This window comes from Lutra lutra, chromosome 4 (assembly GCF_902655055.1).
Source record: "Lutra lutra chromosome 4, mLutLut1.2, whole genome shotgun sequence".
NCBI lineage: Eukaryota > Metazoa > Chordata > Mammalia > Carnivora > Mustelidae > Lutra > Lutra lutra.
In genome coordinates, this window is record NC_062281.1 from 16,759,699 (window position 1) to 16,777,149 (window position 17,451).

Here is a 17,451-nt window from a genome sequence, read left to right on the forward strand (position 1 = left end):
ACAGAGATGGAAAGAAGGAAGGAAGTTGCCCATTCATCCAACTGGCTAAGAACAGGCCCAAGATGGACAGACTCCAAAACTTGGAGTTACATTTCCTCTCAGATCTGCTTAGGAACTTGAGATTCATCTAGTTCAGCAACCTGAGGCTCAGCTATGTTAAGGGTCTTGCACCAAGTCACAAATGTTATTAGAGAGATTACTTGGGAATTTTCCAGGAGTTGTCTCTAGGAAAACACTGTCCGAGACAGACCTTGGGCTCTGCTCTTTTCCAGCACATAAACTTGAACTAGCTAATCAACCTCTTTATACCTCTGTTTCATGATCTGCAAAGTGAAGATACTGTTGCTAATGTCATGAGCCTAGTCTTGGGATTAAATGTGCCAATAAGGAGGGGTCTGAGGAACTGAGTGAGCCTGGTTCTGGTTCTCCTACTTCTTTTGGTATCACCTGAAACAGCACCCAACACTTGCTGTCACTGTTGATTTTAGGTGAAAACCTACAGTTGGCCTGAATCCAGTTTGTGGTCATTTCAAATCCCTGGCCTCTTTCATTTGAACTTCTGCCAAGCCAGATCTACCTGAGCCTCATAAACCGAGTTAGGAACCTAAAACCCGGGTCACCTCTATTAAATTTCACCATGCTGGATCTGGCCCATCATGCCAGCTTTCTCCTGCTTTTCTTCTGCTCTTTCTACACCAAGATGGGAGCCAGAGTTCCAGCACTAACTGGGTTCAGAAGACCTGAGATCTGGTCCCAGTCCAGCTCAAATCAGCTACATGACCTTTTTAGAGTGTTGTCATGTTTGTGAACTTGTTCCTCATGTGGGAAATGAGGGAGTGGAACACTAGTATGCCTCCTACTGCTTCCTTTTAGTATTTTCTTGCCCCATTCTTAAATAACTTACCTGCATTGCCTCTTTTCTCCTTGGGATTGCTCTCCTTTTCCTTTGAGAAAAGAAGGAAATAAGATTATTGACCCTACCATGCCTCATTTATGAGTCCTGACAGCCAACAGTTCCAATTCCATCATCTCAGCCTTCTGCCTTCTCAGAGATGTCATTTTAAAAGACTATGCAAACTGTGTCCAAGAAGCCTCCAAGCAAAGCCTTACTGATAGACCAGGGACCCGCCTGTAGCAAGATACCTTGCTATAGAATAGGCGTCCCAAGAAAAGTACCAGCAAGCAGCAGATTTCCCTGCCTTCCATGCACAACCCCCTCTCAGCCACTACCTCTCTTCCCTACTTTTCCATCTCCCTAGAACATCACCCAATCAGCACTATGAGTTCTATCTGCTGGAACTCTGGATCATTGTACCCTGGATTGTTGGGTCTTTGGGTTGATACTAAGGTCTGGGGAGATTAAGTAGAGCAAGGGGAAAGGACTGAGCCTTCACTGGGAGTGGTAATGTCTGCTTTAGGAGGGAGTTTGGAGGCAGAGACTGCCGTTTGGTTTGTTTATGTAATTATAATACCAATATTCATGGGTAGTCCTAGGTGAAGAAACTATGGTCTTAACAAATGAAAGAATCAGAAGAGTTTCTATGCAATTAAGTGTAATACCACATGACTAATTTTCCTTTCCTTGTTTATTCAAGGATGAGAAATTTTACCAAATTCAGTCACTGAGATTTTACCTGAATTTCTTTACCACTTTCTAGTGGTTCTCCAGTTTTGTAACTCAATCCCTTTCTTGCTCTGTGTGCATGAAGCTCTGCTCTGGCAACCTGTTCATTATTTCCATTTGCAAAGGCCAACTCCTCTGCCTTCCCATATGAACTTAGAATCCTGCTGGAGACCTGGGGCCTTTGATCTGGATATCTCCAGGTGCACCTGAAGCCCCCATTGCTACACCCATCTATCCAGAGACCCCCTTTCTCATGGTTGGACCTTTCAGAGTCTGACAGAGGCCAGATCTATAGAGGCCACGTTGGACCGAACATCCTTCCAGCATTTATAACAGAGTCTGTGTCCTAGGGTCCTCTCCAGCTAGAGGATGAGGATTTTTCAATTCTGGAAACTTCCAGACTTTGAATCTTTCTGCAGTTAACCGAACCCCATCTGAGTAGGGCCTAACTATAGTAGAACCTAGAAGAGGATAATATGGGATTGCAGGGGTGGGGGACAGTGTTGTGGAGGCTGCTGTGTTTTCTCATCCAATCCCGGGACTGTCACAGCCAGGGGACACTCTACCTTCTGTGCTTTCTTCAAGGAGGCATAATATTTGGACCACCAGTCAATGACGTTTTCAGCAGATTCATCCGCTATGGTCCTCTTTCTCCTTTTGGTCGACCTTCGAGTAGGTTTCCTGGCATCCTGGCAAGGGATGAGGGATGGATTATCAGGGAGGCCTCGGGGATCTGTCTGCCAGTGACTGGCTGATCTCCAGAGAAGCGAGCACCCAGGTCCCTTTGGAAGCAGATGAGGGTGTGAGCAGCTTTTGAAGCTGCAGCTCTCTGTACCACTTCCATAAACAACACTTTAGCCATCAACCCATCCATTCGCTTATTTATTCAGCAAACATTTACTATTATTTAAACACATAGATGTGAGGTGTTGTGCCTGACACTGGGGGTGTAAGGGGAATGAGAATCAATCCCCATGCTGGGGAAGTTTCATTCAGTAGAGGAGACAGGTGGGAGGCATGATACAGTGTGCTATGGCAGAAAAGGCATTAGTTGACAAGCAATTAATATAAATTTTGTGATTCTCATTTTCCTCCACGGGGGACAATCCTATCTGGCTATGTCACCGTTGTGAGTATTAAGTGATGTAATGTAGATAATTTCTTTTTAGCATTATTTCTGATCTGAATGGGTGCAAGTCAATGACACCAACAACATAAGCAGGAGAGGGAGGGATTGGAGAGGCTGTGATACATGAACAGCAGAGAGGAGGCATTTGGGGAGATGACAGTGGTCCCATGACAGACTCATCATGTAATCATCATCTGTGTGCTCTCAGACAACTCTGGAGTAGCTATAACATTCCAGGTGCTCTGTCAAGAGCAAGGGCTACAGAGATCTGTAAAAAATCATCTGTGACCTGGTGGGGCCCACAGCTTTATGGTGGCAACCACACTGAAGCTAGGAATTCTAACAGGAAGTGGCAGGTGCATGGCTGGTGGGATGCAGAGAAGTCCTTGAGGGGCCATAGAGGGTCATACTAATCATAGATAAGATAAGAACACCTTACAAATATCCACTAATCTGCCTTACTCTGTGTTTTATTTCAGCCTTCACCATGTTCTGGGCAGGCAGTCCCTCAAGACTTTTTAAAAACTGACCTCTTTTTTATCAGTTGATACACCAGGATTTTGCACTGAAATTTAGGACTTAGAAAGATTCATCACATGCATGCTTTATGGTTCTTTGTGTACTTGTCCATCTTGCCTTCCAGAATCTCAGCTAAAGATAAGAAGTCCCATTTCTCTTTAGACGCCAGAGAATATGTCTTTTTTATTTTTTTTGTCTTATTTGTCCTCATACAAAATAGGTTCTAAATATTTGTGGAACAGGTCTAGATAAAGAAACAGTTGTCTTTTCAAGCTAATGAATTGCAAAGTGTTTCTGTTCAATTGAATATGGCTGTCACAGTTGGCTAGCACTTGAATTTCATATACGTTGGCTTATCTGATTCTATAGCGATGTTGTGAAATGGGTATCAGTATATTCATTCTACAGATGAGGAAACGGATGCTCAGAAATGAGAAGTTGCTTGGTCACAGTCACAGAGCTGGTAGGTGGGAGGATTAATATCTAGAGCCTCCAGTGCAAAGCTTTGTAGATATGAAGAGGGGTTACATTCTGACCTTAGCTTTACCATCTTTGGGTGGCTCCTGGGCTACAGGTTTGGCTTCAGACTCAAACATAGGAGATGAGTCAGGGATATCAACTACGCTGCTTAGTTGAGTCTGGGAAGAGTCAGGTACCACTGTGGGAGGTGGCTCAGCATCCACATAGATGTGATCTGTTGGTGGTGCCTGGGAGGAGCCAAGGGATCCAGAGGGCTCGGTGGCTATTGGCAAATCTGAAAGAGTTGAAATTGGAAGTACATCAGGTTGGGAAACTGGGCTGCAAAACACTTCAGAGACCCAGTACCGGGAATCAGACAGATCTGGATTCAGATACGGCAAGTTCTTAATATCTCCGACAAAATGATGGTGGAAAAACCCCATCTCGCTAAGGGATAAGTGAGAGCATGATGTAAGCCTTCTAGAGCATAATCAGGAATCAATCAGGAATCAATCAATCAGGAATCAATAAAAGCTTGTACTTATTATTGATCCTTCAGAGCCATTTTAAATTACTGTGGTCATAAGGAAAATGCGTATCAAGGTTTAGGGCACAGGTCCTCTGTGTGGATTATCTTTTCCCAGTCCCAGTTAACTCAGGGAAACGTCAGAGGCTCCTGAGGTCTCTGAGCTCCCAGCTGCAGGCTAGACTCTGGACACGTGACCTCATGTGCTCACTGGGGAGCAGGGGTAGGTTCCTGGACTTTGTGAAATTTCTAACTGGATTTTTGATCCAATGGAAAGGTAAAATCACTGTCCCTTCTTGCCAAGAGTCCTCTCCTCTCCATTTTGTGCTGCAGAATCCAGCCCTTAGAAACATCTCTCAGCTGGGAGACCCCATGGGGTTTTCTGTCCCCAGTTGCTGACTTTTCAACAGCAAAGTTAACTCCATAAACACTTAATAGGCATCTACTCTGTGCTGGGCACAGAGATGGAGAGATCAGCAGGTCAGAATAGAAAGCTCAGAAATAGACTAGAGCTGTATGGCTACTTGATTTATGAAAAAGCTGGCAGCATAAAAAAAATGGGGGATAATAAACTCTTTGGGGGGGAAATGATGCATTCTATGGAAAAAAAAAGTAGCCTTATCCCTATCTTAAACCATCTACAAACACAGATGACTGTAGATCTAAATGTGAAAGTTAAAAACATAATACTAATAGAACAAAATGTGAAACAACATTTTTTGTGACCAAGAATTGAGAAACAGTTTTCTAACAAAACTCTGAAAGAACAAACCATAAAGTCTGAAATTCAGATTGATATGATTACATTAAAATTAAGAATTTCTCTTCAAAGATGGGGATCACAGGCAGGTTAGCGGTTATCAGACTAGGAGAAGATATAATCTATAGGATATAGACATCTAGAATATACAAAAAAAGAAAATTAAAAAAAACAAACATAGAACTTGAGCAAGGGATGTGAGTAGGCAAATCACAGAAGGGAAATCAAGGTGGCATAAGTATATGAAGAGATGTGTAAATTCAGTAGTCATCAGAGACAACCAAGCCAAAATAAAAATGAGATACTACTTTATATATGGAAAAGTGGCAAAAACCAAACCAAAACAAAACAAAAACTCAGAAAGTTGGGTAATAGTAGGAGGTATTGAGGAAAAAGAAAATGGTACTCCACATACAGTTAATGGTAGGAATGTAAACTGGTGTAGACTGGGGTAGACTGGGGTAAACCAGTGCAGCTCTCTAGAGCGCCCTCTGGTAGTACTCTGCGGAATTACATGTGCGTGTTCTCTGGGAGCCAATAATCTCACTCCTGGGTGTATATTACAAAGAAAATCCCATGCAGAATCCTCCCTTGGGCAGCGCTCACAAGGATATTCATAACAGCATCATTTGTGGAAGTGGGGAGAACAGCCTAGGAATACAGTATGAGGGGAAAGGAAAAGCAAAGTGGGGCAGATCTAAAGGTGGTGTTGACAAGCTAACGTGCACACAGCAATTTGGATAGATCTTAAGCGTAGCTTTGAGCACAAGAGTTGGAAACCAAATGAAGATTACAGCATCATATATATGTCATTTAAACGGATTGAATTTTACAAAGAGGGGCAGTGTGGGACCTGCAGTGGGTAAGGGGTAGGAGTAGGGACGGGGAGTAAGGTACAGGAGGGCAGTGGGTATGAGACAGAAGCCTTGACCAGAGCAGAGATGACTACACAACATGAACAGAGAAGTGCAGTTAACTCCACTCTGCTCCTGAGATCCAAAAGGGAACAAATCGAAGTAACATCAAGTAAAGAAAAACATCAGGAAATGGAGGTGGAAGGAAGCTGGAGTCATATTCATGGAAGCCTTCTTAGAGGAGCTGACCCTAATGTCAGTCTTAGAGTCAGAATCCAGCAGCTAAGGAAGCTGAAGGGATTGCAGGAGAAATTCTTCAGGAAAATCCACTTGACCATGGGGCACCCTCTTCCTGTGGGGTCCCCTAGCAGGCCCTGCAGGCACGACGGCTTTGTAGTCTGAAACTCCAGAATCTACAAGGGGCTTCCTACCCTGCTCGACTTGGGTTCCAACCACCTGGCAGGTGAGGACCAGGGGCTCCTTGGATTTGCACAAAAACTGCTTCAAGCAGTTGATGGTGTAGGTGCCCACCAGGGTGCTCCTCCCGAAAGCTCTCCAGTCCACCACACAGATGCTCAGGGGCGGGTGCAGAAGCTCATTCTCAGGCAGCTCCTGGGAAGAGAGGCCAGGGTGAAAAGGGAGCGCTGCCTGGGCTGAACCCAGCTGCTGGTACCCTGCTGACCTCTTTAGGGACAGGAGCAAAGCAAGCCAGGCACCCATCCTCCCTCTGTCCCTGCCTTGTCATTCTGTCCCTCCAGGTCACCCCTGCAGCTGGCCAGAAGTCTGGGGCATTGCCTTCCAAGCCAGGGAATAATTAGCTATAATATGAGGCATGACACTAATATATCATCCCACGTGTAAATTGCAAAAATCACAGACTGCCTATTCAACAGGACACTGATCCAAGTCCAAGACAGAAAACAGATGAAAGTGGATACATTAAAAATGAGCTGAGGGTAAGGGGCCAGTACCCTCCCTCTCATGTCTCCCAGTGGCCCCAGAGACTCAACAATGCCCAGTGTAACAGGTTTGCAAACACCGTACACATTCTTTAATTCCACTTTCTGCTAATTTAGGAGATGTAGCCATCGGAGCTGACAGCGTTGCATAAAGCAAACTTTCTTCACAGTTAGTTCCAGATCAGAACACAAAAATGTGTGTTGAAATATTGAAATAAACAGAAGCTCAGGTGTCAAAAAAATCACTTTAGAAACATAAGGTTGCATGTAAGCCACTGACATGCTACATATAAGTAATTTTTTAAAAAATCTAATCACTAAAGTAAGTTTCATTTTAGGTCACTGGTTCACAAACTTTAGCATGCATCAGAATCACCTGGAGGTCTTGTTAAGCCAGAGGAGTCTGGGCCCCAACACCCAGCAGTTTCTGATTTGGCAGAACTGGGGCAGAGCCTGAGAATCTGCATTCCTAACAAGTTCCCAGAGGAAGCTAATGCTGATGAATTGGGGGCCACACTTTGGGAACCTTTGTCCACTTGCTTTGATTTACAGAACCTTTAAAAACAAGACAACCCAACAGCAATAACAAAAGTCTATTTTATCCCATTCTGAGATTCTCACTTTTCACCCAATTACACTGTTCTTTGTTGTAGATAGGGGACTCAAAAGCATCTCCCCAAGCCAAGTGAATTAGAGAGGGCATCTCATCTGTGGAAATTAAGGGGATGAGCGGACAGGAGAAGCAGAGTCTGTACCACTTCAAAAGCATCTGCCTGGACACTGAAGTTCGGGTTGTTCTTGTAGCTCTGGATCACACAGGACTTGACTCCTCGTCCTCCACACTCGATGAGGACCTGAGGGCGATCCACAGAGAGTAGCTGCACCTTCTTCATTTCTCGAACTCCCCAGAAGAGGACCTGAAGAAAGGACCAACAGAGCGCGATCACTTAGAGACCCAGGGAGGAGCAGACATGCGGGGTCCTGGTGTGGGTGTGGCAAGTCAAATGTACTGCCAGGGAGCTAAAGAATGTTCTTCTGGGATGGGACCATGCAGCTCCCTGAGGGCCCCATCCTATCAGCTCTGCTCAGTTCCACCTTGCAATCCCCTCAGACAATGCAGACAGGTGTGGCAGTGCACCACTGCCCTTTGCCCCAAAGAATAACTCAGTCCTCGCCTGCACCATACCTCCACTCGGTATTTACTCAGCACTGGCCGAATGTTGGCAGGAACTGGGTAGATCTGGGCGACATCTGGTGGGTCAATGGGAGGGAGACCTTGCAGCCCAGATGAAGGGACCTACCAAACAGAACAAGTGCTTGTTAGAAGGTGGGGGAGAGACAAGAAAGACCAGTGCCACCAAGCAACCACCTCATCCATAGGACATTCACTTAACAAAACTAATGTTTCCAGCTTAAATTATAGCTAAGACAGTGCATTTTACCACACTTAATGATTTACTCATTGACAAATATTGATTTACTGATACCTTCGCAAGAGTAACCAACACTTAGCACTTACAATGTGCCACAAAGTTAATAGCTTAATAAGCTTTCAGTAAGCTCACAATACAGAGGGGAGAAGAAAAGACAAGCAGGTCCTCACTAGCTGAGGACTTGTGAGGTCCCCACACTGGAATGACAGCAGAGGCATGGAGAAGGGCTCTGATCTAGTTCTGAGCTCTGAGGCTTAGCTACACCCCCATTACTCACTACAACAAAAGAGATTTGTATTTTTTTTTAAGATTTTTTAAAATTTATTTGAGACAGAGAAAACATGAGTAGGATGGGGGGGTAGGAGCTGAGGGCAATGGACAAGCAGATTCCAGGCTGAGCACAGAGTCCAATGCAGGGCTCGATCCCAGGACCCTGGGATCATGACCTGAACTGAAGACAGACACTTAACCGATTGAGCCACCCAGGTGCCCCAAGAGATTTGTGTTTATTCAAATAGAGATTACATTTTCATTAGTGAAACAGAAATGAAGTCTTTTGAAGACAGACCTCCAGGATGAAAAGGTATCATTTCCTGTGCATTTGAAGATACAGAAACAGCAGGAGAATAATTCCTGTGCCTCACTGAAATCTCATACAAAGGGCTTGCCAAGTCTACAAAGGCCATCCCACCCTGCCTTCAAGGCCTGGCTCACTGTGTACATCTTCCAAAAAGCTGTCCCTGATTTGACCCCAATCACTGTGGTGGTTCTCCTACACTTTGGTCCCTGGAATGTAGTGTGTCCTCTGTTGGAAGCTTGATGCAGAAATTAGGGGTCTGAGTCCAGAAACCAGGCCCCAATGTTTGACTCTGTATGAGTCCCTTCCCCACTTTGGGCCCCAAATATTGGGCCAGATGACCTCTCAAGCCCCTTGAGAGCCAGATGCACTGGGGACGTCTGTCTGACTTAACCGGGAGGAAGCTCTGTTTACTTCATTCATTCTCTAAGCCCCTCAAGCAGTGTTCCAGTCCAGTAGATTCTTTATAAGTGTTTATTGGCTGACTGACACATTAGCTCCATATGCTAAAAAAAAGCTTAATTGCTCCTCAAAACAGGCAAAGCACAAACATATCACCATTTCATCTTCACAGACGTCTTCTAGCAGGCAATGGCAGATGCGGTTAAGCTAATTACAGAAAAGCTCAGACAAAGAAGACAGCAGATGCTTTGGACACCAAAGAGCCTGGAGACAATGAAGCTGCAGAACCAGATCAGATAAAGGCTCTAGAAGCCAAGAGGACACACGCTCAGTACTGCCCTGCCTGAGCAATTCAGTCTGCCAAACCTCGCCTCTCTGAGAAAGCTAACTGCTCCTCTAGCTCTGGAGGGAAATCCACAAAACAGCTGTGGTCATGGCACAGGTTGGTGCCCTTGTCTGGACTTTTATTAAAGTACCACATATTTCTTCATTCTGGGGCCACCAGGAAATGTCCTGAAGAAACTTTGTCCCATGGTGCCTGACAGATGCCACTGAACTCAACTCAGACCCTGAAGGGCTCTGCTCTGTGTCATGGTGGAGGCTGAAAGATTTCTCCCAGCCAAGAGTAGACATTTGCACAGGGAAATGGGTCAGCTGCTGGCTTACAGATCTGCCTGGTGTGTAGTTACTTAGCACACGGACCAGAAGAAGATAAAGAACAGTTACAAAGGCAGGAGGGTAAGCATCAGAGGTGAGTCAAATAGGTTGGTCCAAAAGCCAATTGCTCTAAAATCCCAGTGGAGACAATACATCAGGCCCTCAAAGGAGGTCCACATGTAGGGCCAGGATGAGGACCTAGGTTGCAAAATTTAGAGAGGTGCCACTCTCAGGGTCATGCATGACTCTACTCCCACACCTGCTTATCTGAAAAGTCACTAATGTTCAGAAGTCTTTTGCATCCTCTGTGTCCCTCAGCACATCATTTACATTTGTGTTACCCCTCTTCTTTGGTGCCATGGGTAGCACAACCCAGGGCTCCATTGCTTGCTAGTTGAAAATTTGAAAATTTGCTCAGTGTCTCTGAGTCTCAGTTCTGTCATTTGTAAAGTGAAGATCAAGATATCTAATTCATAGGCAGCTGTGAAGAATGGCCGAGACAGCATGCAAGGCACCTGGCACACTTTCCAGCACATGTAAGTTCCCTAGAAGTAAGTGTCTACTGGAGGCAGAAAGGTAGAAACTCCACTTCATGCCATCTTGGATTCAGGTGAGCTAGGATTGCTAGTACCCCAAACTACCTCAGAAGCAAATTTAAATCCTCTCACAAGGAAAACATTACCACCCTACATTCAAATTTTGTCTACATATTTTTGTGAATGAGCGAGACATGTTTGAAAATACTGTATTGAGAGTCTACTATGTGTGTCTATTATTGTTGGCTTCCATGTGTGACATGGAGATGAATCTCACACCCCACTTCCAATCCATCAGCCAATCCTGTGGACTCTACCAGAATCCTTTTCCTTGGCTACACTCTTGATCCAAGTTCCAGTTCTCCAATCTGGATTACCTGAAAAGCCTCCCAGTTGACTTCCTTTTATTCCCCTTGTTTCCCCCCTTGGGCCCCTTTAGTGTATACCCAATCTATCATCCATGATTTTCAACATAAATCAGACGTTAGGCTCAAAATCTTCTCTTGGCTTCTCATCTTTTATAGAATAAAAGCCAAACTCCTTATAGTGCCCCACATGATCTTTTCCCTCTGACTCAATCTACACTATGCTCTAGACACACTGGTATCCTTGCTAGTCCTTGAATACGCCAGGCATACCTACGTTTCAGGGCCTAGAATTTGCTGCTCCTGCTGCATCAAAAGCTCTGTGCCCAGATACCAGCATGGTCAACTCACTTCTTCCCTTCAGGTCTTGACTTCAATACCACCTTCTCAGTGAGGCCTCCCTCAAATGTCGACCTGCCCCCTCCTCCAACACACACATGTCCACTCCACATTTCACAGGGCATTACCTTTTCTTCTTAGGGTGTATCACACCACTGTTACATTATAATTTACATAGTAGACTCTATGATCTTCTCCTCATTAGAATATAAGTTTCAGGAGGATGGGGGAGTTTTGCCTGTTTTATTTACTGATGAATTCTTTTTATTTTTTTAAAATATATATATATTTTTTTTTATTTGAGAGAGAGAGAGCACGAGTGGGTGGGAGGGGTAGAAGGAGAAGCAGGCTTCCCACTGAGTAGGGAGCCCGCCTTGGGACTTGATCACAGGACTCCAGGATTGTGAGCAAGCCGGAGGCAGATGCTTAACTGATTGAGCCACCCAGGTACCCCTCATTGATGAATTCTTAAGAATATGCCTGACACATAATGTACACTCAATAATATTTGTTTGACTGCATGAATGAATGAGTAAAATAGTCCTGCCTTCAAAAAACTGCCTTCAAAAATCTTCCCTGCTGCCATATTTCTCTTCAGGATCCTTGCATTGGCCTCTTTCCTGGTCTTCTAGCTTCTTACCCTTTTCTTGTTCATGTCATCCCTCCACATTCCTTCCAGAAGACAAGCCAGCCCACTCCACTCTCCTCCTCTTCTTACCCTGCTTCTTACCTCCAGGACCATTTCTCTGCACCAGTACTAGGCAGAGAGAGGGCCCGCTGGCTTGGGTAGGAAAGGGAAGAGGAGACAATGCATTCTGTCTGGACACAGAAGAGCGGAGTTACTAAATCCTTCTCAGACAGAGAAGCATTTCAGTAATGGAGGTGGAGAGGCTGAAGCAAATCAGACACAGATGAAAACTGAGAGCAGCTGGTGACAAATGAAGGCATTTTCCAGGTCTTGTCTTCTCAGCACATACAAGATCCACATACTAAGATTGTCACGCTGATGATCAAATTACTTTTTGAACAAGCAATCAAATGAGAAGTCCTAATGAAACCTTAATGAATTATATCTCCTGGGTTGATCACCTCTGACAATTAACGCTGCTGTCAGGAAGATCTCTGGGTACCCTAAGCAGTGAGGGAGGGAAGGGGGGAGGGGGGATACTCAGCATGGAGGGTGGGGGAGAGGGTGCTCTCAGCAGTGGAGGGAGGAAGTCAGGGGAGACCCTCAGTGTAGAAGGAAAGAGGGAGAGAGAGGAGGGGGGCCCCTCAGTATAAAGGGAGTGGAGTGGGGTACTCTCAGCTTGAAGGGAGGAAGAGGGACCCTTAGGTTGAAGGGAGGGGAGGGGTACCCTCAGCAGTGGATTGGGGGTGAGGGAGCACCCTCAGCGTGGAGGGAGAGAAGACCATGGAATCCAGAGAGCCATCCCTTAGGAAGCCTGTAGGCACCAGTCACCCAGCCCCTCACTGAGGGACTAGGGGACTCAGGCTCAGAGGGGGGCAGGCAGCTTCCTGTGGCTAAAGAGCAGCTGATTGAATCCCAGTCAGCCCTGAGCCTCAGCTTCCTGACGCGTGAAACAGGAGCCTTGCCCTAGACGTAGTTTTCCCAACCAGCCGTTCTTCTACAACATTGATCATCTGTACTATTACCCAGCAAACATTTTCATCTGGTATCATTTTGTTTTTAAAAAGGGAAGTTTATGTTGCCAAGTAAAGGAGGACCACTTGCCAGAAATGAAATCAACTTTAGAAAGAAGACCACTGAAAAGCAAATTGGATTATGGAAGGTGAAGCATTTCTTAAGATTTCTTTGCACTATCTTCGGACTGGTGTTCCAAGAAGCACACTTTGGGAAATGTTCCTATTCTCGATATTGACCTTCTTTAAAGGCACTTTCAGATTCCCTGCCCCATTACACTTTCCAGCCTCTCAGCTATCACGGGAATGGATCAGTATAGCTGGATTCTGGGCCCTGGCCTGCCATGTTAAGCAAGTCTTTACTTCTCTGTTACCCGTTCAGTTTCTTCACCTTTAATAATAGGTTGGACCAGACATTTTGCTCTAATACTCTATGGCATACTGCCACTGCTAATAAAATAGGTAGTATTTGTTGACTGTCTATTCCATGGCAGGCACTTTCGGTAGACTGATCTCATCCCTGTTTTGCAGGTGAAACAGAGATTAGGTAGCTCATGCAAGGTCACACACTGTAAGTGGTGGAAATGAGATCCACACCCATGAGTTCTGACTCTGTCACCTTCCTCTCCCTCCTTTCTATGTGTCAGGAGTGCTTGCCTTCTAGTTTCTCTACTGAGTGAATTTTTTTAAATGGGGTATCTGAGAAATAGGCTTACCTGGAGAGAGGAATTGATTGGACCCAAACGTAAAGTGCCTCCTGCCTCAGTGAATGCAATGGTCTCTGATGCAGGCCCTACCTTGGTCACTTCTTTTCCAGATCTTCTCCATGTCCCATTTGGTTTTCCACTGGACAGTCAGACCCAAGAGTCTCAGCTTCCCTCCCCAGTATCCTGTCTCTGCTTTCTAGAAAAGTCTTCCGAGGCACACGTTCAGAAATTTCCCTGTGTCTTAATGGGACTGATTAAGAGCTCCCCGTCTTCAGGAAACTGCGTGATGCAGTGTAAGAAGCAAATGGCTTTAAAGGTCTCAGTTCAGCTCTTAGCTGCAGGGTGAGGTAGGTCAGTCTACTGCACCAAACCTTGGTTTACAATCTGGAAAATGGGAATCATAATACCTCAACAGGGTTGAGGGAGGTCCATGTGATGGAAGTTATGTGAGCCAGCAAGCGTCATGCGTGGCATATGTCCACAAGTTTGCTCCCTTCTTCCCCCCATAGCCTCTCACGGCCTGTGTGAGCTCCAGGACATGCACACAGGGCTGCTCAGGCACTCCTGACCAAACCCACAAAATCTTTCATCCTGGGGCTCTGACCTACAGCACAGGGGCTCTAGAAATAGCTTGTGTCACCTGAACTCTGAAGTGGCAGTTCCCAGATCCCGAGAAGGAGACATCTCCAGACCCAGGGCAGCAGGGAGCAACTGAGTACAGCTCATAGAGTGTACTTCCAGTGAGGCTGCGTCTCTGGCCAGGAAGATGAGGTGGATTTTAGTGCAGATGACACTTCCGGTCTGCTTACCTGCAGCAGTTCAAACACAGCGAGGAGGTCCCCTCCGGAGAGGCTCCCACAAAAGATGGGGTGATAGGACAGCCTGGGTGGCTCATAGTCCTGGTCAGCCAGATGTACAACAGGAGCAACCACGGTGGCACCCAAATATTCTGGCTTCCCCTAGGGCAGAGAAGAAAGGAATTTGTCCCTGATGATTACCTACCTTGTACTGACCTGTGTCAGTGCACTTTTAAAAGTAATCGCGACAAAACTGTCAGCCTCAGTGTCTCCCTCTTGTTGCTAACTCCCTCTCTTCTTCTGCCAAGCACCTTTATCACTGACCAAGGTGGGGGGTGGAGGGGGCGTGCAGAGGAATGCATGTGGCCTCCCAGGGAAAACTTCCAGGTCCAAGTCTTTTAGGGGTTATCTCTTTTTTCAACATACAGAGCTCAATGGAATTAAGTTAAAATAATCATCTAGGGTACACTTGAAGGGAAAAAGAAGAAAAAACAAAGAAAAAGTGTGGCACTAAACATTCCAAAAGCTCTCCGGGGCAGGAGACCATTGGATCAGGGAACGCAAAAGCCGTGGAGTCCAGGCAAACCGGTGTCCATGCTCCCACATCTGCTACCTTCTAGCTCTATGGCCTTGGGCCATTGACTCAACTTTTTTGAGCCTCATGTCTTAAAAGGGATTCAGAATAATGCCTGTTACTGGGGCCATGGGGATTGACTTAATGATGTATGTTGCTTTTGCACAGTGACTGGTATACAGTGATCGCTCAATACATGGTAATATGATGATGATGGTGATGATGAAGGTCAGTATAGTCAAGTGATAGAGCAGTTCTGCCCCATTTTTCTTGGTAATAAAAGAGGCCATTAAAATATTTTTGTATGTACATATGCATAGGGGCCTCAAATTTCCTTAAGAACTATGAGAGACCACCTTCTCCCGCCTCTCCCCACACCTGCCCCCCGGAGCATGGAGCTGTCTTCCTCCAGGAGCAGCATGGGGCTGGAGCATGGGGCAGCCTCCCACTTTATCTTAGGAATGGCAGCATTGCCGGTTTTACTCACTGCTATGTCCCCCAGCCCAGGGCAGGTACTCATTACATTTTATGGAGTGAAAGCTGTGGGATTAATGACTTCCAAAGTACAAGGACAGCACCTGCAGTCAGCGGCTGGCGGGTTTTTGCCGCTGTCCTGCTTCATTGCCTTGGGACTCAAACCAGCACTCGCGTTCCTGGCTGTAGACGGAACCTTGGTTGAGGTGGAATGGGGTTTCGTTTCAAAGAATGATTATTTGGTGATTAATGATTGTTTTAGATGATTAGTTTGACTTTAAAACAAAGCCTGCCTGCTGGGATCCGCTGGTGGGGTCAGAACTACCAGGATAGACATGATGCTAGACGTGGTGAAAGTGGTCTGCTGTCTAACTATTTCGTCCATGATCCTAGCCAGGAATAATTAAGTAAAATTGCCCTGGACACAAAAAAGTATAAACTTAAACCCAAGCTAATTTGCCGAATATAAACTCATTGCTTAGACAGGCAGCAGGCCCTAATGAGGGTTACAAGCCACTGGATAGTGAGAGAAAGTTCTAGACTGGAGCCATATTCCGGCAAAGTCAGAGTGTAATCGTCTGATTACCACCCCAGGGCTGTGGGCCTGACCTAGCTGCAGCCCTCAGGGGTAAACAGAACTTCCAGCGTGTCTATATGTATCTCTCCAGGAAGAAAATACAAAGCTTCCATGTATTTTTTTCTCTCCTACATTTCCTTTTGGTTTTGACGTGAGAATGTAGGCTTGTTTTCCTGGGAAGGGTCGGGCTCGGGTAGGGCCCCGGAGGGCAGTCAGTAGAATGGGGATTTGGAGGAGGTCTGAAAACAAAGGGAAACCCATGTAGTACAGCAGGTGGTTTAAGAGTTCGCCAAGATGCTTGATTATTGTTACTGGTTTTCAAATACAAAAATACTTAGAATGGGAATCATGTTGTTAGCAACACAATTTAAAGTTATTTATTTTGTGGCTGTCTCTACAGAAAATCTATATGTACAACCATAGAACTCATAATTATGTACAATTTATAGCTCTGATTTATAGCTGGAGGAACAGGGTGCAGAGAGTGTGACATGGAAAAGCAGAATGAGTATGTTTAAATGGATATAGCCACACCAGCTACTCCCCCGTGTGCAAGAAAGGAGGGACACAGGAGGTGAGGTTCAAGTTCTGGCTCTGCCTACAGCTACCTATGACCTTGAACAAGGCATTTGACTTTCCTGGGTCTCTGGTTCCTTCTCCAGGAAACAAGAGGGCATGCTCTCCAAGATCCCTGCTCCTCTTCTACAATTCTCCCATCCTAATTTCCTTCTGACCTTGAATTAAGGTCAGAGCTGCCAGCATGCTTGAGGAGATGAGGAGAATTTAGGAAGCCTTCTTGGAACAACTATTGTGCTTAATATATTTGTGCTTCTGCAACCTCCCATGGGGGACACACATCAAAAAAAATAAATAAGGCTCACACCAGTCAGAATGGCTAAAATTAACAAGTCAGGAAATGACAGATGCTGGCGAGGATGCAGAGAAAGGGGAACCCTCCTCCACTGTTGGTGGGAATGCAAGCTGGTGCAACCACTCTGGAAAACAGCATGGAGGTTCCTCAAAATGTTGAAAATAGAACTACCCTATGACCCTGCAATTGCACTGCTGGGTATTTACCCTAAAGATACAAACGTAGTGATCCGAAGGGGCACGTGCACCCGAATGTTTATAGCAGCAATGTCTACAATAGCCAAACTATGGAAAGAACCTAGATGTCCATCTACAGACGAATGGATAAAGAAGATGTGGTATATATACACAATGGAATACTATGCAGCCATCAAAAGAAATGAAATCTTGCCATTTGCGACGACGTGGATGGAACTAGAGGGTATCATGCTTAGCGAAATAAGTCAATCAGAGAAAGACAACTATCATATGATCTCCCTGATATGAGGGAGAGGAGATGCAACATGGGGGGTTGAGGGGGTAGGAGAAGAGTAAATGAAACAAGATGGGATTGGGAGGGAGACAAACCATAAGTGACTCTTAATCTCACAAAACAAACTGAGGGTTGATGGGGGGAGGGGGTTGGGAGAGGGGGGTGGGGTTATGGATATTGGGGAGGGTATGTGCTATGGT

At 45.6% G+C, this 17,451-nt stretch overlaps 1 protein-coding gene across 4 annotated transcripts in view; it reads right to left on the minus strand.

Annotated features, from left to right (window-relative positions):
* The window catches only part of FER1L6 (fer-1 like family member 6), a 155,013-nt gene that overhangs the window by 37,121 nt on the left and 100,441 nt on the right, over positions 1–17,451 (minus strand). For all 4 annotated transcript variants that reach the window (XM_047728475.1, XM_047728474.1, XM_047728476.1 and 1 more), the window contains 7 exons: positions 14,297–14,446; positions 8,017–8,127; positions 7,586–7,747; positions 6,303–6,483; positions 3,809–4,026; positions 2,191–2,313; positions 905–944 (listed from right to left, as the gene is read on the minus strand). In XM_047728475.1, the coding sequence (XP_047584431.1) occupies positions 905–944; positions 2,191–2,313; positions 3,809–4,026; positions 6,303–6,483; positions 7,586–7,747; positions 8,017–8,127; positions 14,297–14,446 (985 nt within the window). The remainder of the gene's footprint in view (positions 1–904; positions 945–2,190; positions 2,314–3,808; positions 4,027–6,302; positions 6,484–7,585; positions 7,748–8,016; positions 8,128–14,296; positions 14,447–17,451) is intronic.